Below are 27,581 nucleotides of genomic sequence, written 5' to 3'. Positions count from 1 at the left end.
CTCACGCACCCGGAGCAGCCAGAGGCGGCCCCAGCACGCGGGAATCGGCGGGAAAACGAGGGCTGTTTGCTCCTCTTTCTCTCGGGTCTCGGGCTGTGGCGCTGAGCTGGCCCCGCTCCGCCCCCGGAGGAGGCCACGTCGCCCATCTGAGTGGCTGCGAGGGGTCCCCCGCCCCGCAGCCTCCCCAGCCCCGGCCCAGCCCCGCCCCCAGCCCGGGTCCTGGAGCCCCGCCCGCCGAGTTTGCACCGCCCCGCGGGGTCCCCGCCCGGGCACCCCGGCCGCGCGCGCGTAGCCTCCCTCCTCCCCCTCCCTCTTCCCGCCCATCCCCACGCCCCGCCCTGTCCCCTCGCCCCTCCTCCTCCTCTCGCCCCTCCCTCTCCGCTGGCCCCGCCCCGCCCCTCCCCCGCCCGCCGCCGCCGCCGCCGCCGCCGCCTCCGCCCGCCGCCCGGGCCGCGTCGGGTAAACCTGTTTGGCGAGGCGGCCGCGCCGGGGCGGATCGTGCGGCCGGCGGCTCCCTCGCGGCTCGCGGCGTCGGGGCCCGTGGCGCGCGCGCGGCCGCCCCTCGGCCCCGGAGCCCCTCGGCGGCGCCACCATGTACTCGGGAGCCGGCCCCGGTGAGTCCTCGCGCGGGCGCCGGCCGGCCGCTCGCGCTCCTCCCCGCGGCGCCGGGCGCAGGGCGGTTGGCCGTTGGCGGTTGGCCGTTGGCGGGTGCGGCGCGGGCCGGGCCGGGCGGGGGGCGGAGGGGCCGGGCCTGGGGCTGGGACCCGAGCGGCGGCCGTCGCCCCGGCCCCTCCTCGGGCCGAGTCGTCGGGGCGCCCGCGCGGCCTGGGCCTCCCGCGTCCCCACCGCCTCCGGGGCCCCGCGGGCCGGGTCCAGGGCCGGGTCCAGGGCCGGGTCCAGGGCCGGGTCCAGGGCCGGGTCCAGGGCCGGGCGGGCGGCGCGCTAGGCCCAAGGCCCGCGTCTGGGCCGCTGCGCCGCCGCCGGGCGGGGAGGCCGGGCTCCGGGCTGCGGGCTCCGGGAGCCGAGGCGCAGGCCCGGGGCGGGCGCGGGGCGCGGGGCGCTGGCGGCGGGCGACGCGGGCCTGGAGCGCACTCAGTTTCGCTTTGCGTGTTGCCAGCTCTTCTCCGAAGCCGAGTCCGCAGAGGCCGAGTGCGGGCGGGTGTCTGGGTGGTTCGGGCTGTGGACCCGGAGGGATGGCAGCGGCACCCCGACTCCGCACGCGGCCCATTCTCATTCCAGACACGCCGTCCCCTTATTCAAGTGCTAATTGCCTTTTACAATTTGCTAGGAGAGGTGAGAGCGTTGATTTCCCTAGGACCCCTTTTTACTAGTCATCCTCTCTTTCTTTGGAAAAGTTCTAAAAAAACTTCCAGTGCTAAAAGCAGTAACACGTCCCCCCCCCCCTGTTTCAAACGCACCGTTAGAAGGGCGGCTGACTTGCTGGGCCAAGGAAATGGTCCGGTGTTGTAAAGCGTTTGCTCGGGCTCCCTCCGGGCACGTGGCTCCTGAGTTTCCCGCTGGTCTGCCACTTGCACAGGGCAGCCTGTGCCCTTTGTCCGCGGGCTCCAGCAGGCTGAGGCCCCTCGGGCCCCTGTACGAGGCGCATTCCTGTCCTGGGCCCACAGGGCGCCTGCCCCGGGGTCCGGGCCCCACCTGTTCCGGACCCAGATCCAGGGACTGGAAGGCCCTGATGCACCCGTCTGGTCCCTGACTGTGTCTCCTGCTGCTGTGTCTGTTCACAGACAGCTCTGCCTGGGGCTCCTGAGCGTGTCTTCTGGTGTCACTGTTAGGAAGTTTCTCCAAGGCTGAGCCTGACCAACTTTTAAGGGAGCTCAGCAAGGTGATTCTCAAGACTGGCTTTAACCCTACACGGGAGATGACTCAGCCTGGTGGGACAAGGTCCTGGTCTCTCTCGGCATAGTCTTGGGGGCAGATTTGGCTCCTGAGGCTCAGGATGGTGCCCCCCTCACCTCGAAATGGCAGGTAGCCCTTCCCTGCTTGTGTGGGGCTCTCCCAGCTGGTTCCTGTAAGGATCCAACAAGTGTTGGCCAGACGCTGACATTTTCCCAGATACTCAGTTTGAACGTCGAAGGCCTGGGAAAAGGGAAGAACCAGAGGAAGGTCAGGCCTTGGCCTTTGCATCCTCGCGTCCACTGGCGGCTTACTACGTGGGTGGTGTTCACTTTAAAGATAGACTGCGGAGGCTCAGAGAGGGTGAGGCCTTGCAAGGTCACAGGGCTGGCCAGCATGCAGACGATCGGTCTGATCCCTGGCTGGCTCCCTACGCTTGCCTGAGAGAAGCAGCTGTCAGTCCTTCTGACCTTGACCCACAGTGAGGATACCTGTTCCGTCTAGACTAGGTCATTGGGCGCATGGGTATCACTGAAACAAGAGCTCCGGAGGCACCGCTCACCTGACTGTGCTCTGTGCTGGGATCTTCCCTGGTCTGTTTCATTTTTTTAAAATGCTTTGGTCGTGCTGAACTCCAGGCTCCCGTCTGGTCTCTCACGGCCTTTCGAGTACTTGCTGTGCGTGGCCGGTGGGGAGAGGCCCCACGGTTCACGGATACGCTGCCCTGGAACCACAGCCGGGTTGAGAGAGTATAAGTGGGTCCGCAGGGTAGTTCTTAGCTAATGGCAGGACGGGACGGGACCCGCTTCCAGGCTGTCCCAGGGAGCTGTAACTATCCTCGGGGCTCTGCCCTCGTCTTCTGCACACGGAGGCTTTTAATTTTGTTTAAAAGGAATTTTCAGAGTAGAGTCTCTTCAGTGAAACTTTTAAATGTGTGTCCTGCTTTAGGGTAATGAGAAGACATTCGATCTGGATTGTACGACAGTCACAGATAGTGTTGCTCCTTCTGATTTTAATACGCTTAGTAAGCAACTTACAAAGTAAATTAATTTTTAAAAACAGTTCGCAGTGGGGGTGTGATGCCTCTCACGGTGCTGTCACAGGTGTGAACTGATACCTGGGCTCTGAAGAGGTGCGGCGCCATTTCCGAGGTGCTGAGCTGTTCCGGAGAGGTAGTGGTTTATGGTGGGCGGGCTCTCCAGTGCCCTGAACCTTCACGGGACCAATGAGTTTGTTTTTTAAAACCACTTAAAGATCTTAGACTGAGCAAATGCCTTCTGCACGGGGCTTGCTGGTTTCGCTGAGGTGAACTGTCACACCCTCCCGGATCTGCTGCAGAGTGACCTCTGTGACCCCGGGGGCTTGTCTGGACAGGACGGTGACTCCGAGAAGGAACTGCTTCCACCGTGGAGCCTGACACCTCCTGCGCCCTACTTCGCCCCACCTCCGGAGGCGAGAGCAGTCTGCCCGCGCGGGCGCGTGGCGTCCAGGCGGATGGCCCTCTGCCCCCTCGGACCTGTTATAAACCTCGGAGGAGGATTTATGTAAGGCGGTAAGGAAAAGACATAGAAGCTCCGACCCCTGAAACCTGCCTGGTTTTGAGAAGCAGAACCACTGGCACGGCTGCTGGCCCGCGCGGCGAGGGTTCACAGCGCCATGGGCTGCTCCTCGCAGCATGAGCCGCGCAGCCCCCGACGCGCAGTCTGACCAAATACATTGCTGTTTCTTGCACTGTTACTGGGAGCCTTCAAAATGTAATGGTTGATTTTTTTAAAAAATCCTTTCCGTTGTAAAGTAATTTAAAATGCCCGAGTCGTGTGGCAGGAGTGCGCCCCTCGGCCATCGGCAGCTTCAGCGGTCATCCAGGTGCCCCACCTGTGCCCTGTTCCCCCTTCTCTGCAGTCTTCGCAGCGAGCCCCAGACCTCAGTGCCAGGTCCGAGGGCAGGGGCATCCTCCACCCGGGCCCTGGCCACTTTTTCATCTCCGGAGCACGTTTACAGTTGGTTGTTGGGGATCCTGAGTTTTAATAAAAGTTCACATAAATTTGGTTTTATGTCTTTTGAGGCTCTGTAGACTCTGAAGCTGGCCTACCCTGTTGCCCCCCTCTTCTTTTAATCCTCACCCAACAATATTTTTCCATTGATTTTTAGAGAGCGTGGAAGGGAGGGAGGCAGAGGGAGAGAGCGAAACATTGATGTGAGACTTATCAATTGGTTGCCTCCCGCATGGCTGGGACAGGGGATCAAACCTGCAGCCCAGGTACATGCCCTTGAGCAGGAATTGAACCTGAGACCCTTCAGTCCTCGGGTGGACATTCTAACTGCTGAGCAACACGGACAGGGCTCCCCCACGCTTGGCTTTGAGGCTACTTCAGCCTTAGACGTGTCGTCTTCGGAGCACGTCTCCCCCAGGTTTTCTTCAGTGGGTCCCAGAAAGACCGCACCCAGACCCACTGCTGTGTTGTCCCTGATTGGAGACCCGGTTGCTTGTGGTTTTAATCCTGACACATTTGTTGTGAGCTGCGTTTCTGGACAGGTGGCTTTGCGTCTGTAACCCCCACTTGCTGTGGGACTCTGTCTTCCAGCAAAGGGACACTGCAGTGTGGGGCTGCGTGGGTGGCCCGGTGGCTCCTTCGCACAGCCTGTCCTGAAGGTTCAGGTGAGCGGACTCCTCCCCAGTCGTGGTCACCAGCACTGTCGTGTGAGCTGGACACACCGTGTGACCTCACCTCTCTCCACGGTGGCCCGCTGTCCCCCGGCCAGTCAGTGTCATCAGGCAACACCGCCTTTCTCCCCTCGATGTCTGAAAACCTGGAATCACTGTCGGTCCTCTGGGCCCTAACTCTTCCTGACACCTGCCCTTGTCTCGGAAGAGCTGTGCCGCGGGGACTGCCATTGTCACCTGAACCCCAGAACCCCAGACGTTTGCAGGTGAAGGGCTGACGGGAACAGCTGTGCCCTCGGCGGCTCCACACTGTTCAGACCTCTGAGAGCCGAGGGCGGGTGGACTGTGCACGCTTGGGTGCTGGGCACCGAGCGCCCGTGGGCAGGCTTGTTCTAGAAGGGGCCTGGCCGCGCTTGGGGCGGTGGGGTGCGGAGGTAGTGGGCAGGCCATTGGGGCCCACACCGTGTGACCCCCGGTGAGGTGGTCGGAGGGAGCGGCTGCGTGGGTCCTGCACCCAGAACACAGTGCTCCGGCTCAGACCCAGGAATGGGCTCGTCTGCACTCAGCAGGCGTTCAGTTAGTGGGGGGCGTCCGCTAACATCTGGGCCCCCGCAGCCCCTCACCAGCTCTGTGGCTCTGGCCTCGGCTTTCCTGCCTGGAAAATGGGGTGATGAGCCTACTCGGCTGTGGCAATGGGAGGTGCTGAGCAGTGTGGCTGCAGCTTCACCCTCGGGTGAGGGGCGTGGGGGTGCACACAGGGGTCAGAAGTGTCCCCTCTCCCCCGGGGACTTATAACCTTGATTTGACCAGAACCCAGCGGAGGGCCCACCCAGAGGAAGCCGTCCAAGCACCTTGATGGGGGAGCTGGCTGCTTCTCGCCTAGGTGACCCCGGTGACCCCATTGGTTGAATGTTTGAATGAGCACCCTGGTGGGTGTGGTGTGAGGTAACACTGTGTCCGGCGTGCTGACCGGCAGCTAGCGGGGCCGTCGCAGCCCGATGGAAGTAAGACCGTTTTCTGCCTGTGGTTTCTACACGGCGACTCGAGTGGCCCGTGGGTGGCTGGGGTGGGGGACGTCACTGGGGACGCTTTGTTCCCTCTGCGCCGGCTGCGTGCTGTGCCCCGTGTGGTAGGTGGCCGGCGTGCACACTGCGAAAACATGGCCTTAGACCTGGACGGCGTCCGAGCGTCTGACCGGTCATTCCGGCTTCCCCTTGAGCTGTAGGCACCTGCAGCTGTGGGGGTGAAGTCAGGAGCACGTGTGGGGAGGTGGACAGCGAGAACAGGACATTCACAAGTTAGGTAAGGCAGAGGTGTGTCTGGGCTGCGGGCCAGGAAGGCCATGGGCGCAGGGGCGGGGCCGGGGAGGGCGGGGACTTGTGGATGGTGGTCAGTTCCAGCGCTCAGAGGAGGTGAACTCAGCCAGAACTTCGAGGAGGGACAGGTGAGATGGGGGTGGGGAGTCAGGATGGGCCTGGGAGGGACTTGGAGCGGGGGAGTGAGCAGAGGAGGGACATCGGCTGTCTGAGTTTGTAAAGGACCCCGTAGTTGCTGTGTTAAGAACGGACTGAGGAGGTGGGTGGAGGCTGGGAGTCTGCCTGGAGGAGGCCACCGTGGAGGAGCTGAGCTGGGCCAGATGGGAGAAGTGCAGATGTGAGAGCTGGTGTGCAGGCCCAGCCTCCGCGGAGGTCCGTGTGTCGTCAGCCCACGCCCCAGCCTCTGCCCGTGTTCTGATGCAGACCCGGTCATGTCTCTGTCACAAAGACTTCATGAGAAATCTTCAAAGCCAGTGTGCCTGCCTGTCTCCCCCGCCCCCGGAGAGTCCCCCAGTTACCAGTGTGAAATTCGAACACTGTCCTGGACCACACAGGTGTGTTCTGAGCTGCGCGGCTTCTCGCGTGCTGTGGATTTGAACACTGGATTGAATCGGGATCCATGTAAGGCTCACGGGTAATTGGCTGGCATGTGTCTTCAGCATCTTTTTTAAATGTGGGTTTTTTTATTGATCTTTAGAGAGGGGAAGAGAGAGAGAGAGAGAGAAACATTGATCGCTGCCTCCGGCATGCCCACCCTGGGGATTGAGCCTGCGACCCGGACGTGTGCCCTGCCTAAGGGTCAAGCCTGCGACCTCTTGGTGCAGGGATGACACTCAACCAGTGAGCCACACCGGCCAGGCTTCAGTAGCCTTAGAATAACAGCTTTATTGAGGTATAATTTGTGTACCATTCAGTTCCCATTTAAAGTGTAAGTCATTCCCTGGCCGGTTTGGCTCAGCGGTTAGAGCGTCGGCCTGCAGTCCAGAGAGACTCGGGTTCGGTTCCCGCTAAGGGCACGTACCTTCGGTTGTATTTTGTCCCCGGCCCTGGTTGGGTTGTGCGGGAGGCAGCCACTCGATGTGTCCCTTTCACATCGATGTTTTTCTCTCTCTTTCTCTTCCTCTCTCTCCCTCCCACTCTACCTGAACAAATAATGGAAAAATGTCCTCGGGTGAGGATAAAATATAAATAAATAAAATAAAGTGTAAGTCATGCCTGGCTGGTGTGGCTCAGTGGTTGGGAGTTGTCCCGTCCACCTAGAGGTTGCTGGTTTGATTCCCCGTGAGGGCACATGCCAGGTTTGGGGCTCAATCCCCAGTAGGGGGTGTGCAGGAGGCAGCCAGTGGGTATTTTTCTCTCATCAAAGTTTCTCTCTCTTGCCCTCCCCTGTCTCTCTCTGAAAAATCAATAAAGACATATATATTTTTTAAAGTGTAATTTTCACCCAGCCAGTGTGGCTCAGTGGTTGAGCATTGACCCATCCACCAAGAGGATGCTGGTTCAATTCCTGGTCAGGGCACATGCCCAGGTTGTGGGCCAAATCCCTAGTGGAGGGCATGCAGGAGGCGGCCAATTGATGATTCTCTCTTATCAGAGTTTCTCTCCCTCTCCCTCCTTCTCTCTCCAAAATCAATAAAGAAAAAAAATAAAGTGTAATTTTCAGTGGGTTTTAGTACAGAGTCCCCGCACATCACCACCATCTAATTTTGGACATTTTTTCCCCTCCGCCCAGAGAAACCCTGTGCCCATTGGCTGTCACTGCCCCTTTCCCTGTCCCCAGCCTGAACAGCCGCTGTCCCCTTGGGGCCCCAGCTGGAAGACTGGCTTGTGAATGGTACTCCTGGGTTCCCAGCCCTGACTGCGGCTCCCTGGTGTGCTCCGGCGTGTGCCTCTGTCCTGCGTGCCTCTGTCCTGCGTGCCTCTGTCCTGCGTGCCTCTGTCCTGCGTGCCTCTGTCCTCTGTGCCTCTGTCCTCTGTGCCTCTGTCCTCTGTGCCTCTGTCCTGCGTGCCTCTGTCCTCTGTGCCTCTGTCCTCTGTGCCTCTGTCCTCTGTGCCTCTGTCCTCTGTTGCCTCTGTCCTCTGTGCCTCTGTCCTCTGTGCCTCTGTCCTCTGTGCCTCTGTCCTCTGTGCCTCTGTCCTCTGTGCCTCTGTCCTGCGTGCCTCTGTCCTGCGTGCCTCTGTCCTGCGTGCCTCTGTCCTCTGTGCCTCTGTCCTCTGTGCCTCTGTCCTGCGTGCCTCTGTCCTCTGTGCCTCTGTCCTCTGTGCCTCTGTCCTGCGTGCCTCTGTCCTCTGTGCCTCTGTCCTGCGTGCCTCTGTCCTCTGTGCCTCTGTCCTGCGTGCTCCGGTGTGTGCCTCGGGCCTGCGTGCCTCTGTCCTCTGTGCCTCTGCCCTGCGTGCTCCGGTGTGTGCCTCGGGCCTGCGTGCCAGGCACATGGTGTCAGAACCGAAGGCTTGAGCTGGAGCAGCCTCAGCCGTTCGGGTTCTGGGGTTTGGTGAACGCTCACCGCTGCGGCAGGCTGTTCCTCAGGAGGCAGCTCTCGGTTTCCCGTCAGCCGTGCAGTCAGCCCCCGGCCCCCGTTGCTGGTCCGCCTGGAGGCAGAGGAGTGTGGTGAGGGCGAGAGGGCAGGGCAGCCGGCTGGGGGAAGGCTGGTCCAGGCGGGTGCACGGGAATGGGGGGCGGCTGGGGAGGTTTTCTCTGCTAGACCTGCTACATTGAAGGTGATTCTCAGGAATCCAGGAGAGGACCCCAGGCACGCCCTCCCTTTCCTGTTGGTGGCCCCAGCGTGTTCTGCGCACTGTCTGCCTGTCCCCTCGCTCAGATCATCTGGGTCATCTCCGCCTTCCTTGTCCACCGGGGTTTCCTCTTCACTCACTGGATGCGTACATATCACCTTGTTTCTGGTTTCAAAGTTAAACCTGGCGACTTGGAACTTGTGCAGTTGAAAATCTGTGGTCTCGGTGGCTGTGTCCGGCTCTGCTTGGAGCGGAGGGTGGCCTGGCGCTCAGGGCCACGCAAACGAGCCGCGTGGAGGGAAGCGGCCAAGGGGCCACTCAGCCAGTGACTGACTTGAACGGGGGTGGGCGTGCAGAGGAAAGCCATCAGTCTGGGTGTTGGTGCATCCCGCTGAGCCTGTCGAGGCTGAAGTGACAAGACCTGCTCCCTTGGGCCCTGACCGGGGCTGCGCTCTTGCTGGGGGCCGCAGGGCTGGGCGGGATCTGCTACATTGCTTCTTGAGCATCCGCCTGGGCTGTGGAGCCTGAGAAGGCGCCCAAGTCTGTGTAGAGTTCGGTGCCTCCCTCTGTAAGATGGGATGACCGCCCGCATTGTGGGGTTGGCTGCACTGACTCGTGGGTGCCCACGGCATGCTGGGTGGACGTGCGGCTGGCAGGGAGCGCAGGTCTCTCGCTGGTTTCCTCGGTGAACAAAAAAGTGAGCGAGAGAGGGAGAGAAACATTGATCGGTTGCCTCCTGCACGCTCCCCGACTGGGGATCAGACCCAAAACTTGGGTATGTGCCCTGACCAGGAACTGACCCCGCCACCTTCTCGTGTACGGGACGATGCTCCAGCCAACTGAGCCACACCAGCCAGGCACGGCACCCTCTCGGTGGTGGAATTCTGGAGGGGACAGATGGGCGTCCTGGGTGAGCCTTCTCTGAAAATAAGTGCTGTGAAGTAAGTAGAAGGGACAGTGAGGAATTCGGTGGGCTGTCGGAGCTCTGCGTGGCATTAGTATATTCCTTTACTGGTCTTTTCTTGTTTTAAAGAAAAGCAAAGAAGCAGGTTGGCTTTTTGAAGGATTCGCATTTCGTTCCATCAGGAACCGGTCTTCCCTGAGCTGCCCGGGGGTCAAGACGCCGTCCTGCTGCCGGGTGGCGTCCGCGGACGGGGGTGCATCCCGGCCTCGAGAAGGGTGTGCAGTGGCCGCGGGGCCGCCAGGCGCTGCCCTGCAGCCGTTCCTGTAAACATTATTTGAACAGTGGTTTTGATTTTATTTTTGCACATTTTATTGAAATGGAGAATTTTTAAGTTCATGTTATAGAATGGTGGTTATTAAGGGTTCTTGCAAAGTCTTCTTTCTGATTGATCGTCCTCAGACTGATGCTGTAGGTGGGTTTTATCTCCTGGGGTCCAGGGTGCCCCTAGCCCCCCAGCCACAGCTCTGCGGGCACAGGGCTGCCCCCGGCGCTGTCCTGTGTTCGTACCTGTGTGGTCTGTTCCCAGTGTGTCTGAGCCGGTAACAACAGGAATGAGAAGTGTAGGTGTTTTTTCAAGAGAGGAATTTCTTTTAAAATGTCTTGGCCCAGCCCTGGCCGGTTTTGCTCAGTGGTTAGAGCATCAGCCCGCAGACCTAAGAGTCTCCGTTTGATTCTAGTCAAGGGCACGTGCCTCAGTTGCAGTTCATCCTCGACCCTGGTCGATGTGCCTCTCTCACATCAATGTTTCTCTCCCTCCCTTCCTCCCGCTCTATCTGAAGATAAATGGAAAAGTATCCTCGGATGAGGGTTAAAACATTTAAATTAAAAAAATAAAATGTCATGGTCTTTTTTTTAAAAAACGAGGGGGGATTCATATAATGTAAAATAAGCCATTTCCAGGCGAACCGTCGGCCGCTCATCCCCTCCACCCCACAAGGCCACCCTGTGCCCCCGTGAGTCGTCCTCCCTTGCCCTAGCCCCGGCCACCAGTCTGGTTTGTCTCTGTTGGCCACTCTGGGCATTTCGCACAAAGGGAACCAGACATGGGACCCTTACCTGGCTTCCTGCTCTGAGCGTGTTTGCCAGGCCTGTGCTGTCTCCATGTCTCCCTCCTCCGTGGGGCGACCATCTCACCATCTGTCCCCCTGCCGGCGACACCTCCGCGCTCCGAGTCGTGAACACAGCCGCGAATCCAAGGGTCACCCCCAAGTCGACCCAGAACGGCAGGTGTTTCCAGGGATGGGAGGGACTGTGACCCAGAGCAGGGCTTGCACGGTGGCCTTCACCCAGAACGCCGGGGAGAGGTGAGGGCACACCTGTGCTGCGTGTTCTGAGGAGCCAGCAGCCTGCAGATGCTCCCCAGTGGCACGTGGAGGGGCCGGGGGCCCGGTGGAGACGAGCTTGGGGAGAGGACAGTGTCTGGGAGATGCCTGGCGTTGGATTTGGGGGGCGGTTCCTTTTGGCTTGAGTAGCTGGTGATGCGATACGCTCACAGAAGTGAGCAGATTTATGCAGAGTTTGAAGCTTTGGAGAAAAGTTTTAAAGGCCTTTTAAATGAGGGAAAATTCAAATGTACATGAAAGTAGAGGGGAAAATATGGGAGTCCCCCAGGGGACCATCTCTCCGCTCAGTTCAGTCCAGCCCTGACTTCTCTTCCTGTTCTCTGCCCCCATCACTGGAAACTTCATGTGATTGCATTCATAAATATTATTTTAACCATTTATTTAAAAATAATTTTAGATTTATAGGCAATGGCCAAAGTAGTACAGAGTTCCCACCAGCTCCCCCACAATGTTGTCATCTTTTTGTGTGTATGTGTGTGTGTGGTACGTGTCCCTAGAGGGAACCGAACCCAGGACTCTCTGGTCTGCAGACCGACGCTCAACCTCTGAGCCAAACTGGCCAGGGCCACAATGTTATCGTCTTATGAAACCAAAGGATAATTACTAACAACTGGAAATGAACATTGATACGGTACTATTACCTGATCTACTGATTTTATTCAAATTTGGCTATTAGTCTGACAAATGTCCATTTTTGGACATGTTCTGCCCAACCTTGGGGCCTACCTTGCATTTTTTGTCTTGTGTTCTTTGCTTTCTCCAACCTGTGACAGTTCTTCAGTCTGCCTTCTGTGACCTTGACATGGGAGCTCTTTGAGGCGCCTGTATCCTTCCGCCCCACCCCCACAGGGTTCCTGAGCATTGCTGCCAGGGCCTGCGGGCCGCTCCGAGCTCACCTGTGCGCCTCTGGCCCCAGCCCATTTCATCAGGCCCCTGTCCCATTTATGGGAGGGTGGGTTGAGGAAGGAAGACCTAGGCTCTGGGAACTCACATGTCCTTCGATGTGTGTGTCACAACCATGAGTTCACGCTGACGGCTCTGCCATCCCAGCAGCACAGGGTTCACCCGACGTCCCCTTTCCTTGTGGATGACGTCTCTGTGGGACAGGGAGAAGCCTGGCTCTCGTTATCCACAATATTTGCGTGTATGTTCAGACCTAGAAGAGCAGAGTCGTAACGTCCTAACCAGAGAGCTGATGGGTGTGCTTAGCATTCAGTGTACAGACATCTACTTCCATTACTTTTTCTCTCCCCCTCAGTGTGCGCGGTGAGAATCGTGCACCCTCTTTGTCCCATGCGTCCCCAAGCCCCCTGCCACTGGGTCCTTCAGGACGCCTTCACTGCCACCATCCGAGTGTCTGGCCCAGGCGATCAGGGCCTGCGTGTACTGTGCAGCCTTTTGGGGCGCATCGCCTGTGCCCTTGCTTCCCGCGCTGCTAGTGTATGAGAAACTGACTTAACTGTATAGTAATAAGTCCACTGGAAAATGAGATTGTTATTCATGTTGCAGTTAAAATCTGAAACAAATTAAGGAGTCAGAAGGAACCCTAGCTTCTGTTATAGAATCCTTCTTGGTATAGCCTGTAAAGGTTTGAGTTGCTACAAAGTTGCTGCCAAGTATGTGCCAGAGCCTGAACAGGGACTTGGTAACAGTTGCTAGTAAATGCTCCGTGAGGACTGTTTGCTACACTGTAGACACTGTGCAGTTAGAACCGGCTGGTGGAAACCGACAAGGGGTGGGGCCGTGCAGGCTGGCAGCCGTCGGCACCGGAGCCCCACCCCTCCCGCACTCCACTCTGATCCACCGGGAATTTCTTGCGGTGTGGGCTGTGGCCACAGGCAGTGCTGTCCTTGGGGTCGGATTTCTGAAAAAATTATTCTTCTCTTCATGTTAAAAGGAATACATGCTCATTTCAAAGAATTTAGAATAAATTAAAAGGAAAATAATCACCTGTAGAGTACTTTAGGAGAAATAATGTGCCAATGTGTACTTATTTCCAGACTTTTTCCCCATACATACATGGGTAGTTGGAATTATTCTACATTTATAATATTTTTCTCTATTTAATTTTTTTTCTTATTGACTTTAGAGGGGAGAGAGAGAGAGAGATCCATTTGTTACACTTTTTATGCATTCTTTGTTTATTGGTTGATTCTTGCATGTGCCCTGACCGGGATCGAACCCTTACACAGCCTGGCATATTGGGACCGTCTCTTACCAACTGCTATCCAGACAGAACTGCCTACATTTATGATTTTGTTCCTTTTACCTAATATCTTGAGCACTTCTGGGTGCTGTGTGTGTAGGGCCCATGTTTATATCGGTGTTTGAGTGAGAAGGTGATGGCCGTGCACTCAGCCAGGTGGTGGCCTCTTAGTCACAGGTGGGCAGCATGGGCGGCTGGCTATGCCAGCTCCTGCTTTGTGGCCACCTACCTGTGTGACGTCCTCTCATTTGGGAAAGTGGGCAGAGTGACCCCACAGAGCCATTGTGGAGTCAGTGGGCTAATGAACTCAAGTGGCCAGTCTGCGGCGAGCTGTTTCAGGAGCTGGCGTGTGACTGTCACAGTACACCCCCCTTCCTCGGGGTACTCTGTACAGGGACGAATTGGTGTCCTGCCTCTCGCTGACCAGGAGCTGCCCCCCAGCCCCTCGTACGTGCTAGCGGAGAGCAGACCATCAGTATCTGTTGGTTGGAGGGTGCATGTGTGGGGTGGGGTGGGAGGGACAGACAGACAGACTACTCAGTAAAAGCACACAGGCACCGAGATAGAAGCAGATCATGCTAAGACATCTGTTTCCTAAGGGGCTGGTGGCAGAAGCCCCTGGCTGTAACCCGACCTCCCGGGTAGGGCGGGCACTGGGATGCCTGCTGTGCACCCTTGGAGGGACTGCACCCCAAAGCTGAGAGTAGAGAGGAATGAATGCTCCCTACCTCCCCGAGGTTCCCCCATTCTTGGGAGGAACCCAAGGTAACTGGCAGCTTCGGCCACACGCCTGGGTTCGCGCCCTGGCTCCATGCCCTGGCTTCGCTTGTCACGTTGGCTCTGGGTGCCTGTAGCCGGGACTGTAACGTGGAGATAACGCCAGCACCTATTTTGGTTACTGTAGCCGGGAACTGTGCACTAGTAGCCACTGTCACAGAACTGTCAGACTAACGATTGACGGGTGGGTTGTTTTCTGTGTACCGGACAGTTACAATAAACGTCGCTTATACTTATGTTTTTCACTGTGAATGATTGCTAATCACGTAATGATTAGTACTTGCTATATTGCCATAACTAACGGTGATCATCATTGTGGAGGTAACATGGGCTCACACATGGGAAGTGCCCCCTGGTACCCAGGCTGGACTCCCAGCTGCCAGAGCAGTGATTGTGTCAGTGGAGGGGGGAAGGCTGGGCTCCTGGGGTGCATGCCCCTCCTAGAGGAGCTTGAAGTTGGGTGTAGAGGGCAGCCTGTTGGTAGGACTGCGGGCTGCACAGCAGGGATTCCTGCGGGGCCGCAGGGCGGGGCCGTGCCCCAGGGAGGGTGTGGGCAGTGCAGTGCAAACCCTACATAGGTGGTCTAGACACCCCGCTGGGTGAGCCCACCCCCTGGATCTCTGTGATGTTCCAGGAGGCCTGTGCACCGGGCGAGCCCCCTCGACTGGGAGACTGCGGACTGTGGGTGGGGTGGGGTGTGGGTGTTCACAAAATACCCTCTTTGAACGGGAACAGGCTCGTATGTGACCCTTGGTGTTGGGTCCCTGCTGTTTTCTAAACAAAGCGCCTGCAGAGACTCAGAACAGACCTCCGTGGACGGGCTCCCGGTGCCCGGAGGGGACGGCTCTGCGTGTGACAGAGCCACGTGGCAGGCGGGAGCCGACCATCGCTTTACATCTCCGAGCACGTTAAGTTTTCACTTTACCTTCCTGCGCCCCCCAGGGCGTGCTGCGATCCCCAGAAAAAACCCGCTGACCTGACGTAATGCCCTTTTCCTCCGTCCCTAGCACGCCAGCTGTGGATCGCCAGCCAGCCGGTCCCCGTTTCGTCCCGGTGTTTGGCCTTGAATTCGAGCCGCCTCTGTGCAGATGGCCATGTGGGTGCCGTGCTCCGTGCGAGGCGGCGCCGCGGGGGCAGGGCCTGCGCCCCCGGGCCTCGCCCTGCGTCCTGGAGAGGAGCAGTCCCCCACGCGCGGACGTCGTGTTTGTTTTATTTAGAAGGGGTCTGGTTTTCCAGCTCGCGTTGGCGAACCGGTACCTGCAGCCTTACAAAGTCCCGTTTACGACCGAATTGCAGGACTTGAGAGGCGGCCACTTGTGGAGGCCTGGTGGAAAGCAGTGATGGTGACTTGCAGGGAGTGGCCCGTGCCTGTGTCACAGACGGTGACAAGAGCCACACAGATGAGGTTTGGGGCTCGGGAAGTGTGTGCAGCAATGACGACGTTGGCCAACAGCGTGGTAACTGTGTACCAGGCCCTGGAAAGGGGATCTGTGTGTGTCGACCTGACCCGGCCGGCTCCTGGCCTCCTCGATTTGGAAGCAAGGAGCCTGAGGCCCAGAGAAGTCCCGGGACCTTGACCCAGGGTGTCACCTGGGTGCCGGGCCATGAACTTGGCTGATGAGCACCCAGATGTGCAGCACAGACTTCACGACAGAAGAAAGGAAGGGATTGACTGGAAACGAAGCGGGTTTGAAGTTTTCAGTCTTTTAATTAAAGAGCAATCTGAGCCCTGGCCGGTTTGGCTCAGTGGTTAGAGCGTCGGCCTGCGGTCCAGAGGGACCCGGGTTGGTTCCCGCTAAGGGCATGTACCTCGGTTGCAGTTTGTCCCTGGCCCTGGTTGGGTCGTGTGGGTGGCGGCCACTCGATGTGTCCCTTTCACATTGATGTTTCTCTCTCTTCCTCTCTCTCCTTCCCGCTCTGAGTAAAAAATGGAAAAATGTCCTTGGGTGAGGATTAAAAAAAAAAAAAAAGAGCAATCTGTGAAATTTTTTTTTTTTTATAGGATGCTCTTTTGAATTTATGAATGCTGACTTGAGTTTTACTTTTGGGTGTTTTTGGGTTTTTTAACTGGATTTGAGTCGTTTCTGACCAACTCCGTCTGGGGCTCCGTGGGGCTCACCCTGCGGCACTGAACACACGGCGATTTCCAGCGACACCCTCTGCCGGGCGCCCTCCGAGGCTGCAGGAGCTCAGCCGTTGCCGTGTGTGAAGGGGGCACTGGGCACAGGGGAAGGGCTCCGTGGGCACAGCCCTGGTCCCGTGTCATCATCCTTTCGATAGCAGAATCGAAAGAGCCGGCTGAGGGCAGTGGCTACGGTGAAGCAGGACACGCGTGCGGGGGGGGGCCCCTCAGCTCGTGCGCTGAGCCCCCCTGCGGGTCATCGCGGCCACACTGAGGTTGCCTCCCTCAGTCATACAGAGACGTTTGGCTGGTCAAACGTTTGGCTGCCAAAACAAAAAAACAGAGGAAAGTACCTGCATTGTGGGGCCCCGAAAGTTCAGTGCTCGTGCGACTCCGTGCGCCCACCAGCCTCCCCGTGGGCGTGTCCCGTCAGAAGTTGCTGGCTGGTCACACAGAGACGTTTGTAAATCAGCCTGATCCTTGGAGGTCTGCAGGCCATCTCGGCCCCCGGCTCCCCGACGGTCCGCCCTTCATCTGATCCCTGGAGAGAGGCCTGTCGAGGTCAGTCTCTCACCTCCTGCATCAGCACATGGCCAGTGGTGAGTGTCTGTGGTCCCCATGGCTCACCTGTCACCTCGGCCCGAACCCAGGTGTCTGCAGGGCGCCAGCAGTGTGTTTCCCGTGTGTCCTAGGACCTGCCTGCACCCGTCGTCCTGGGACCCGAGGCAGCCGCAGTGTTTTCAGAAAGTCCTGGAGTCCTGGCCCACACCCACGGCGGTGGACTCGGACAGGGGTGTGTTTTTGACCGCAGGGGTGTTTCAGGGTCCACTCCAAGTCAGTGTCTTCATTCACCCGCCCGACGAGTCTGAGTGGAGGCTGCGTTGCCTCGTGTGGCCCGGCGGTGACGGTGACGGCGGGCTGTCCCTGCCGGGCTCCTCTCACCTGGAAGTGTTCTCAGGGCTTGTCCACGTTGTATGTCTGCCTGTTCCCACTTCCCTTTATGGCAGGAGAAGACCCATTGCAGGGACAGACCACATCTGTTTATCCGTCCTCGTACCCACGGTTGTTCCGAGACACGGCACGTTTAGGGGTGGCTCAGTCTGCTGTGCGGGCAGGCCTTGCCGGAAAGGCAGGCGCGTGGTGTCTGGTTGGGACACGGCGCAGGTGTGCAGAGCGTCACCAGGCGTCCTCACCTTCGGGAGCAGCGGCCTGTGGCCCCGTGGATGGGATGGCAGGTGCCGCGCCTGCGCCTGTTCAGTTGGAAACACTCCGGCTCTTCAGAAAGCCCCAGGGAGTTGTGGGAGATTCCCTCCTGTTCCCTTGGCAGCGGGGCCACAGGGTTGCTGGGCAAAGGGCAGGCGGCCACCAGCCCCTCTGCGCCCTTGTGACGGGGAGCGTGTTGTGGGAGCGAGCTCCCCGTGGGGCCTGTCGAAGCCGCCCCAAGTGGAGAGCTGACGACCTCGGAAGATGTTGCTCAGGGAGAGGAGCTCGGGTCTGAGTGGGCAGAGGAGGCGCCCAGAGAGGAGAGAGTGGTGGCAGGTGGTTTCCTGGCGCGTGGAATGTTCTGGAACTAAGTGCCGGCGATGGTGCACACGACACTGTGCACGTACGAAAAGCCACTCAATTGTAAACTTGAAAATGGTTAAAACAGTGAATTTTATGTTATGTGAATGTTAATGTGATTTGAAAAAACAAACTGGCCCTGGATCATTTCGTGCATCTCCACGGCCCAGGTTCCCAATGGGCCTCGGGCCTGAAGGCACCTGCAGACTTCACGGGGAGGCTGGTCGTGGCCCATGGAAAGTGCCGCTCGAGCCCCACCTTGTGCTGCAGCTTCCCCAGGACACGGGGACCCTGTTCCAGGCGCCCCCACGGCTGGAGCTGCGGTGGCGAGAGCAGCCAGCCCCGCGCCTGGCACGGCCGCCCTCAGACACGCAGGTCTCGCTGGTGCACGGGGACCACTGCCGGCCGAGCTGAGTGTCCGTCTCACGGGAGGACTGATTGGGAGGCCCGGCCCTAGGGGTTCTGTCTGCCTGGCGTTCAGCACGCTTGCTCCCCGAGTTGTTCTGACCGACGGGAGCTGTCCCGTCACGAGATGCCGGTGCTCAGAAGTGACACTTCAGATCCCGGGTGTGCAGGTCGGGGAGTTTTCCGGTTTCTGTCCTTTGGTACATTGGGGTGCGTGTCCACACTGAGGGAGCTATGTGGACGTGGCTGACGTGGACGGGCCCGGGCGCGGCCTTGCCGAAGCCGGGAACCTGGCTTCTGGGACCGAGCGGAGGCCGTTGTGCTGGGCTCAGTGTCAGCTGCGTTCCTTGGTACGGGGACATCCTGGGGCCTGGTGGGCTTTTGCTGACGGCACCGTGATGTTTGCTATTCAACTTTGCCTTGTTTCCTTAGCAGGCAAGTCCCATTTCTTTTCGCAGAATACAGCGACTGTAATTTCAGATAAACACAGGAGTGTCCTTGTAACAGTCTGAGTGGAAGGCCCGACGTGTGGCCCTGGGAGAGAGACTGCTGCAGAGGGGCCCGGTCACGGCCGGGAATAGCTAGATGTGAAACAGAAAACCCTGTTACCACGGAGCAGACAGCATTAGCCAGGGCTGAAGTTCTTCTTCGTGATGTTTGTTTCTAACCTGTTTTACCTCACGTTTAAAGAGAGGACCCCGCGTGTTCACCGTGGGCCACAACGTGACCAGGGGAGGTGTACTTGGGTGCATGGAGCCGTAAGCACACCCAGAGGTCCTGTTGCAGGGACATGGACCCCGCAGGGTGTGTGACTCCTGGTTTCAGTCTCCAGGGGTGTGTGGCCTTGGGCACTGTGCCCCTGGAAGCCACCGTGCCTCTCGGGTTTCCACGGCCGGCCCCCGGCCCGCCTGCTGCCTCCAGGTGCCTGGCTGCGAGGGCGGCCACACAGGCCGGGCAGCTGCAGCCGTGTGCCCGGCGGCGGCGGAGGGTCAGGCCGCCAGATCGGGGCCCAGCAGCCTCAGACTCGGCCCTGCTGGGGAGCAGAGGGAAATCAGTCTACCTGAGACATCCACCCACGTGCTGGGCTGTCACAGCGACAGGGCCCAGGACCCTGCCCTCAGGGAGGACCCGAGATAACGGGACCTGCTGCAGGACAAAGCAGGACGTGCCGGAGGGCGGACACCATTTCTACCGGGACAGCAGTGGTCTCTGTACAGTGACATCTGACAGAGACTGAGAGAAGGGAGTGCGCGAGCACAGGGTCTCTGAGGAGAGAGTTCCGAGCAGGAAATGGCAGGTGCACAGGCCCTGGGCTGGAGCCAGGTGCCAGGCGGAGGCCGGAGAGAGGCCCTGGGGTCAGAGCAGCAGTGAGTCTGCCTTCTGGTCTCTGGCTGCTCGGCGGAGACAGGGACCCGTGAGGAATGGCGGGGCCGTCGCAGGGGGACACGGTGGCTTGGACCTGAGGCTGGCAGTGCGGGTGGCGTTGGTGGGTCTGGGTATGTGGTGCGCGTGTTTAGAGGTAGAGGCAACAGGATTTGGTTGTGGCTGCTTGTGTGATGGGAGGGAGACTAGGGGGTGACTCCAACATTGTGGGCTGGGCAGTGGCCTCAGGATTGAGGTGAGGACACCACAGGTTCACAATGGGGGGTCTTGGTGACTGTCAGGTGGCCACAGAGGAGTTGGGGTGACCGGCTGACCTGGGAGGGGACAGAGAGAATAGGAGGGTAGGAGGACTCTTTCGAGGGAGGCTGCAGAGGGGAGGGAGGAGGGCCCGAGAAAGCAGGGGTGAGTGGGCACGGGTCTGGGGGCAGGGGGAGATGGGGCACACGTAGAGTTCGAAGTGTTGATGGACGCCCGGGCCGAGGCACTGAGGGCGCAGGAGGCTCATGGGACAGGACTGGGGCGGGTCCAGCGGTGGCCAGCACGTGGAGGGCGCTGGAACGCACGCGGCCCCGCGGCCTCGCCGAGGCCGGAGCCGGTGCGCAGGACCGGACGCCAGGAGGCCCGGCCTACGAGGGCGAGAGGGAGGAGGAACCGCCCGGGACCGGAGCAGCGGGAGGAGGCGCGGGGCGATGGGCAGGGGCGCAGCTGTGACCACGGTGTGGGGCCGGCAAGAGCAGCTGTGTGGCCTGGAGGGGCAGGAGCCTGGCTGGAGGGGCCTGGGGTTGTGGAGAGTTAGGGGTTACGTGGCTGGCGGGTAGTTGGAGGGAGGGGGCTCCCTTTGGTTCCAGGTGGGGGGTTCGCTGTCCGCCTTGCGGAGTAAGACTGGCAGCTTGGCGGGCGTTTCCGCCAGCGCTTCAGTGGGACTTTGTCGGGGGTGCGGCTGCTGCTGAAGCCGGTCAGCTGGTTGTGGGGGTTGTGCAGCTGGCCGAGCCTCCCTCTGTCCTTGTCCTCTTGTCTGTGAGGGGAGTGATCGGAGCACTTGTGGGCGCCGAGACCAGTCTGGGGCAGTGGTGCTGGGCCAGTCCCCGACGCGGGCACCCGTCCATCCGTGTGTGGCGAGGGCTGGTCCTCTTCTGGTGACTCTTAGTTGAAAATGGATCCAAAGCCCAAGGAGAATGCAGGAAGGTGGTGCTGCATGTGGGGACACGGGGGCTGCGGGTCACCCCGAGGACCAGGGAGGCTGGCGGCCACAAGGGTAAGGAGGGGCCAGTTGGCAGGAGGGCGTTGTGGCCTTGACCTTGGCCTTGGCCTTGGCCTCTGGGGAGGCTGCTTTCTCTGATTTTTTCTGTCCAGAGAGGCCCCCCCGGGCCACTGTCTGTGCTCTGGCAACCTGAGCGCTGCTGCCCTCCTCGCCCCAAGTGGGCGTGGCTGACAAGGGAGTCCCCAGGAGGCTCCCTCACCTCCGCGGTGCGGTGCGGTGCGGTGCGGTGCGGTGCGGTGCGGTGCGGTGCAGTGCGTCCTGTTGTTGATCCTCACCGGTGCGTCCTGTTGTTGATCCTCACCCGAGGATATTCCTCCACTGACTTTTGATAGAGTAGGAGGGAGGGAGGGAGGGAGGGAGACATCGATTGGTTGCCTCCCACACCACCCCGACCAGGGCCAGGGATCAAACCTGCAACCCAGGCATGCACCCTCGACTGGGAATCGAACCTGCGACCCTCCCGTCCGCGGGCCAACACTCACCACTGAACCAAACTGGCCAGGGCCATGCGTGAGTCTTCTGAGGTGCACACATGGGGGTGTCTGTTCTGGCTGGAATGGGGCCTTGCGGCGGGCCCGGCTCTGACTCGGAGCTCTGGCTGGTCACCCCGGGAGCTGGCATGTGTGCCCGCTCCCTGCTGCCATGGATGGAACCCTCCCAGCTGAGTAGGGGGACAGCGGTCACTGTGCTCCTGGTCCCGCGGCTCAGGGGTCTGGACAAGACGAGGGGCAGGAGGCGGCTCAGGCTGGAACCATCTGGAGACTTCTTTCCTCGCGTGTCTGGTACTTGGGCTGTGGTGACTTAAGGCCTTGGCCGGGACTGCCGGCCAGGCACCCCAGGCAGCCTGTGTGTGGCCTGGCTGGGCTCCCCAGAAGCGTGTCACGGGGACATGTCTGGCAAGCAGAGGGCTGGTGGAAGCTGCTCGGCCCACCTGACCCACCTTGCTGGTCCCCAGCCTCCCTCTGCCCTCGGGGCTGGCCGCGCCTGGCGATGGAGAGCAGGGGCCGTGGGTCCCCCTCTTTGCCAGAGGGCTCGGGCTGTTTTGGAGCGGCATGGAGCTGTCCTCTCGGAGCTTCGTTCAGCCCAGCTTCACGTGCAAGAAGCGGAGGCTCACGCTTGGCCGTGCTGTTTAGGGCGACCCTCGAATGCCGCACTGTCCTCAGCGACAGCCTGGGAGGGCTGGTCCCGAGCAAGCCAGGTCGGGAGCAGGGAGCTGCTGGCTCCGCTGGCCCACCTCTGCCCACGACGGCTGCGTGGCCTCGGTCCGGCCCTGGCGCTCGCTGGCCCCTCTCTTCTGCAGACCGGCGCCGGTCCCTGGCTGCAGAGGTGTGAAGGTTACGGACAGGGCGGCGGCAGTTGTCCGACCACCTGGCCCTGGGTGGTGGTAATTGGAAAGCGTTGCTGGGCGTGGTGTGTTGTTTCGAGTTACACTTTGCACCTGCTCATAGGACCCTGGTTCCCTTTCTATGAAGGAGGGAGCGTTTCCTGGGTCTTTAAGCCCCGTGATGCCAACTTGGGAGCGCATTGCAAGGGTCTGAGACGGGATCCCACGGGGCCATGGCCCAGGCTGTCCCTGAGCTCAGGGCGAGGTCATCGAAACCCTCCGTGCAGGTTCCACGCGCCCTCGGGGTTGGCGCAGGAGCCTGTGCGGTGCTGTCCGAACAGCGGCGAGTTGGCGTTCTGGTGGCTGGGGCGGCGGGGCCGGCATCCTCTGCCTCTCTGTGGCCACGTCGCCTGGTGTTTCCAGCCGGGCTGCTCATGTCTTCTCCCCTGTGACCCACCTGCTGCCTTCGGCCACAGCCTCACCCTCAGCAGCATCCTCTGGCTCCAACCTTGAACGAAATCCTTCTCAACTCCGCTTGTGGGCGGAGCTTCCGGGGGTGATTCCTAGGTCACTTGTCAGGTCAGGAAGTCCCTTCTGTCCTAAGATGCCGGGGCTTTTGTCTGTGTTCTGTTTTGTTTTCCTCGAGCACGAGAGGGTCTGGAGGTTCAGACAAGGCGCAGGGTGGAAAGTTCCATGAGGAACGTGTCACACACGCCTCCTGGTTTGAAGCAATAGGTTTAAGTTTTTAGTGTTGTGGCTACTTGTCTGTGTCTGCTAAGTGTCCAGGTGGGGGCTGCAGGACCTCACCGTCGTAATCTGGCCCCAGACCTGTGAGTGCAGGACCGAGGCTGCAGTTCCAGGGCAGCCACCCCTGCGGGCGCACAGCCCACGCCTGCTCCTGCTTCTGGCCCGCTCTCGGGTCTGTGGTCACTGGAGATGTTGAGCTGCCCCGCTGTCTGGGCGAGATCCCAGCGCGTCTGCCTTCTAACGGCGTGGCCCTCGTGTGCGATTCCGCCCATCCCGTCGGTGAAGCGGAGCCGGGATAGACCCCTTGAGAAGTCTTCCTGCTGGTTCAGGAGACCACGGCGTGTCGTTCGGGGCTGGGAGCCCCGGCTGTCCGAGGCACTGCGGGGATCCAGGGGAGGCGATGGCCGCCCACCGGGCTCCAGTTGTCGGGTGGAGAGCGCAGCCAGCACCGCGTGGCGTGGCCGTGGGCAGCCAGCACTGCGGCCACACAGGGCCCTGCAGCACAGCAGGCTCAAATGGGGAAGTCGAGGCACGGCGATTGTCCTGGGTGGAATTATTCAAAGACAGTGGGTTGCCTGGCCAGTATGGCTCAGTTAGGTTGACGCATCATCCCATATACCAAAAGGTCTGGGGTTCGATTCCCGGTCAGGACACATATTGGGTCGTGGGTTTGATTCCCAGTCCGGGTGGCTCCCTGTGCTCAGCGTCTCTGCCCCCGCAGAGCTGTGGGAGCTGTGGGCTGCTGAGTTGGCACGGTGTCCCGGCGACAGCAGCGCCCAGAGCATGCAGGTGCACTCCTCAGCAGAGGGTACGAAAGTGAGGTGGTTTCCCTGCCACCTCAGACAGCAACTCCCCGTGCAGCCTGCAGGGAGGAGACGGGGCCTCTGACTCAGACGAGCAGACCGGCAGGTCCCTCCAGGGCAGCCATGCGGCGTGTCCATAAAGCGGCACAGCCCTGGCCGGTTTGACTCAGCAGTTAGAGCACCGGCCCGTGGTCCAGAGAGACCTGGGTTCGGTTCCCGCTAGGGGCGCGTACCTCGGTTGCAGTTTGTCCCCGGCCCAGTTGGGGTTGTGTGAGTGGCAGCCCCTCCATGTGTCTCTCTCAGGTCAGTGTTTCTCTGTCTCTCATCCTCCCTCTCTCCCTCCCGCTCTATCTGAAGATAAACGTAAAAGTGTCCTTGGTGAGAATTTAAAAAAAAAGTTCATAAAGTGGCAGAAATGAATCTGAGGTTTCTTCTTTTTATAAAAAACACTTTTTTTTTAGAGAGGAAGTGAGAGGGAGACAGAGAGAGAGACAGAGACATCGATGAGAGAGAACATCAATTGCCCCCCTTCTGCACGCCCCCCACACTGGAGATCGGGCCCACAACCTGGGCATGTGCCCTGACCAGGAATCGAACTGGTGACCTCTTGGTGCCTGGGTCGACGCTCAGCCACTGAGCCACACCAGCTGGACCTGCGGTTTCTTCTGTGCTGCACTAGTCTGGGCTCCCTCACGGGGTCACCAGGCCGCGGCGTCAGCCTGTTCTCGGTGGCAGTGCTGGGGGCTGGAGGGGCTTCGGGGCAGAGGTGCCTGGTGTGCGTCCTGTGCTGGCCAGTGGGGGCCCTCTGAGCCGCGCCTCCCCAGGCTGGGCCTGCTCCCTGCCCCTCTCTCCAGCAAACCTCACTTTGTCCACCTGTACAATGGACGTGGGGACTAGCAGGCCCACCTCAAATCTTGAGTGGGGCAGGTTTTTAGATCTCTCTGGACGTCTGTTACATGGGGTGATGACTGAGGCTACTTACATCTTCGTTTTTATTTTCTTTAATAGAAAAACAGAATAACACATCCAGTGCCCATGTATCTCTTTCCCAGAATTGATTCATAGCTGTCTCTTTAGGGTCTAAAAATAGCGTTATTACTGTTTCCTAGTGATAGATACGGCACTTAGCTGGAGGCAGAGCGACCACTTGGGGAGCAGTCCCCATGGTTGGGGTGCCGCTCTGTCCCTCCCCCGGGCCTCCCGGGTGTAGGCGCGGTGCAGGTGGGTGGCACCAGGCACCACTGGAGACTTCCCCCCGCTCACCACGTGCCGTCTTCCCGGTAACGGTGGACACGTGGTGTCTGAATTGTCACAACCGTTTGCTCGCCCGACTCCACCGAGGGACAAGGAAGCCATCGTCATTGTTATAATAAACTGGGGTGAGGCTCCAGGTGTCAGTATTTTAGGATAAATGCCTAGATGTTGAGTTACTAGATCAAAGGGCGCATGATTTTGCAAATTTCTGACATTTACAGAAGTTTTAAAAAATCTTACGTAGTCTAGCTTGTCGCTTGTGGCCTCTGCATTTTGGCTCCGGGAAGGCGCGCACCCACCCGAAGTTGTGAAAGGCGGTTACTTCTTCAGATGTTTTTGTTTCATTTACAAACATTATCTACCTACAGTTCTGTGCCGATTGGAATTTACTTTGTAACAGATGTGAGGGAGCTCACCTTAATTTCCCCTCAATTATTCAGAAACTGTTATAACTGTTCTGGACTTCTGTCCCTTTGGTTGAGATGCCACCGCAGCCCCGAACTGTCCGAGTGGCCTGCTCCCTGAGGACGGGGACAGAGCAGGTGCTCAGGAGTGAGGGCGCGGGGCTGGCCGCCTTTCTGCACCGTGCCTGCTGTGCTGGTGTGGCCGTCACTCCCCAGCTCATCACAGGGCGCAGCACACGTTACAGAGGGTGGGGCCAGCCAGGCTGGCGGCGCCCTGGGTGATGAGCGTGGCCCAGCTGCTGGAAATAATAAAGGACACATTGGTTTCCTCACTTCCCAGCTGCCGGGGAGGTGGGAGCAGGGGGGTGGGGCATTGGTTAGATCTGGGTGTTTGGGGTGATGAAAAGAAGGATTTAGGTTCTTTGGAGAAAAAGACCTTCCTGAAATACGAGCGGTGTCGTGTGAGCTCTTCTGTAAGGGGGGCTGGAGCAGTCCAGGCTGCGGAGGGCCCTGCAGCACACGGCCGCGGGCGGTGGCTGGAAGTCTGGTGGCCCTGCGGTCTGCTGGCTGGTACCTGGGGTGAGTCACCCTCCGAGCAGCCCCAGTCTCTCTTCTGTGAACTGAAAACCCCGAACAGCTGGGAAGGTGCCCGGTGTCCTCGCTGTTCCGGGAAGTCAGGCGACGCTGGTAGCTGCTTCAGCTGCAGTGGTGCAGACCAGTCGCAACAGACTGTCCTGGTCTTCGCGGGAAGTTCTCAGTCGCGCTATGGGTCAGTGCCGGGCATCCTACCCACCTGCTCCGTGGTCCAGCGCTCATTCGTGCCACAGATGCACAGAACTGCACACACACACACACACACCCCCGCCCGTGGGGCTTGCGTCCCAGGGGGCGGGCTGGTCCGTGCTGCCGAGCGGGAGGACACGCACACGGGAGGGTCTGCCCGGAGCGTGTCAGGTGCGTGATGGGGGCTTGAAAGCCTGCGGTGCCGCTGCTGCGGGAGGTGGTGTGCCCCCTGGTGTTTCTCTGACCCCTCCTGGTGTGTGTCGTCGTTTCTGATGTTTCGGGTGAAGGTGGACGGTGCATCAGAGGGCTCATCTTGAACTTAGGGACATTTTATTAAAACCATTTTTACAGTAAGACACGGTTTCTCTCTGCAGATCCCAGGGTGGCTGTGGGGCCATCTCTCAGAGAGAGCCTGTTTCAAATGCTGCAGTCTCCACTTGGACCACAAAAGTCCATTTAGAAGCCCGTGATGGACGGAGTTCTTTGAGGTCGCAGCAGACATCAGGCGGAATCCCGCTGGTCAGCGGCAGGAGGTGTTGGTTTTGTTTTGTAATTAACCCGAAGGGTGTCGCACACTCACACCGCGTTGCTCACTACAGTCAGGCTGACACATTCTTAGACTGTTACTCATTCAGCCCGAACGCTGGCTTGGTGGTGCTTGTCAGCCTCTGGGACCACGCTGTTGCCCAGGTGACTGCTCCTGGCTCGGTGGGTTTGCCAAGAACCAGGCTGACACAGAATGGAATTTCCCACAGAGTTTTCACTGAGAGAGGAAGAAACGAGGGACTTCCAGGAACCGTGGCCTGTGTGAAGTGGCCCATTTCTAGAGAACAGCTCTGACCCACTGTTGGCTGTCTTCTCCCAGGCCAGCCCGCCCTGCCGGGGAGCCTGCCCGGTGTGACCGAGCTGCCCAAGGCTTGAGTAGAAGCGACCAGCCCTCCAGAGCGGGGACCGGCCCTCCCTTTTGAGAGCAGGAGCCAGCCCTCCCGAGAGCAAGCGGCATGTGGCCTGTTTGTTACCGTGAAAAGTCCTGGAGGCGTCAGGTGACTCTCCTGGGTCTGGAGTATGCAGGCAGGGACTCTCGAGGGGCCTCCAAGGGAAGGGCGTCCCTTTTCCTCCCTACCCCGCCACGTGCCCCTCTCTGTGCCTTGCAGACCCGGGAGCTTGGCGCGGCTGGGTTTGGTTTCCTCAGCTCCCAGTGGCTGCCGGGCTGCGTGGGCCTGAATCGTGGTTCTGTGGACAGAGTGTCACTTGGTGTTCTCTCTCCTGCCAAGAGCAGATGTCCCACTCATGTCACCCACGAGGCGGCGGGGGGGCCGAACATGAGACCCACGGTGCGGGCCGCAGGTGGGCGCAGGGCGTGGCAGCCCCGTGTCCCGGTTCCGGCATCAGCTTTCTGGTCTGTGTCTGAAGAGCCATCGGAGTTCGCCCCTTCCAGCCGTGCTGAGAGCCAGGGCAGGACACACCGGGTGGCGGGCCTGCCGGGCCAGGCGCCCTCCCGGATCCCAGCGCCAGAGCCTCTGTGCGCTCCTCGCTGGGGCAGCCGGACACCCACAGCTGCTGACGCCCAGCCCTGAGCGGTTTTGGTCAGTCTTTGCCTTCGTAGTTTCTGGCTGCTGCCCAGTATAATGAAAACAATTCTGAGAGGAAAACAGACGTCCACAGTGAGGTTTGAAA

At 59.6% G+C, this 27,581-nt stretch overlaps 1 protein-coding gene across 6 annotated transcripts in view; it reads left to right on the top strand.

The window, feature by feature from the left end:
- The window catches only part of AGO2 (argonaute RISC catalytic component 2), a 381,544-nt gene that overhangs the window by 302,386 nt on the left and 51,577 nt on the right, over window positions 1-27,581 (top strand). Inside the window, exon 1 of one of the 6 annotated variants that reach the window (XM_036263900.1) lies at window positions 572-614. The exons of 4 other annotated variants lie outside the window; for them this stretch is intronic. In XM_036263900.1, the coding sequence (XP_036119793.1) occupies window positions 593-614 (22 nt within the window). In that variant the 5' untranslated portion in view covers window positions 572-592. Of the gene's footprint in view, window positions 1-571; window positions 615-26,337; window positions 26,438-27,581 lie in introns of those variants that run through there. One more of the 6 variants, XM_036263901.1, reaches the window with a different exon arrangement.

This window comes from Molossus molossus, unplaced genomic scaffold (genome assembly GCF_014108415.1).
Source record: "Molossus molossus isolate mMolMol1 unplaced genomic scaffold, mMolMol1.p scaffold_m16_p_16, whole genome shotgun sequence".
In the NCBI taxonomy this organism is placed as follows: domain Eukaryota; kingdom Metazoa; phylum Chordata; class Mammalia; order Chiroptera; family Molossidae; genus Molossus; species Molossus molossus.
This window is presented reverse-complemented; position numbering and strand designations above follow the sequence as displayed.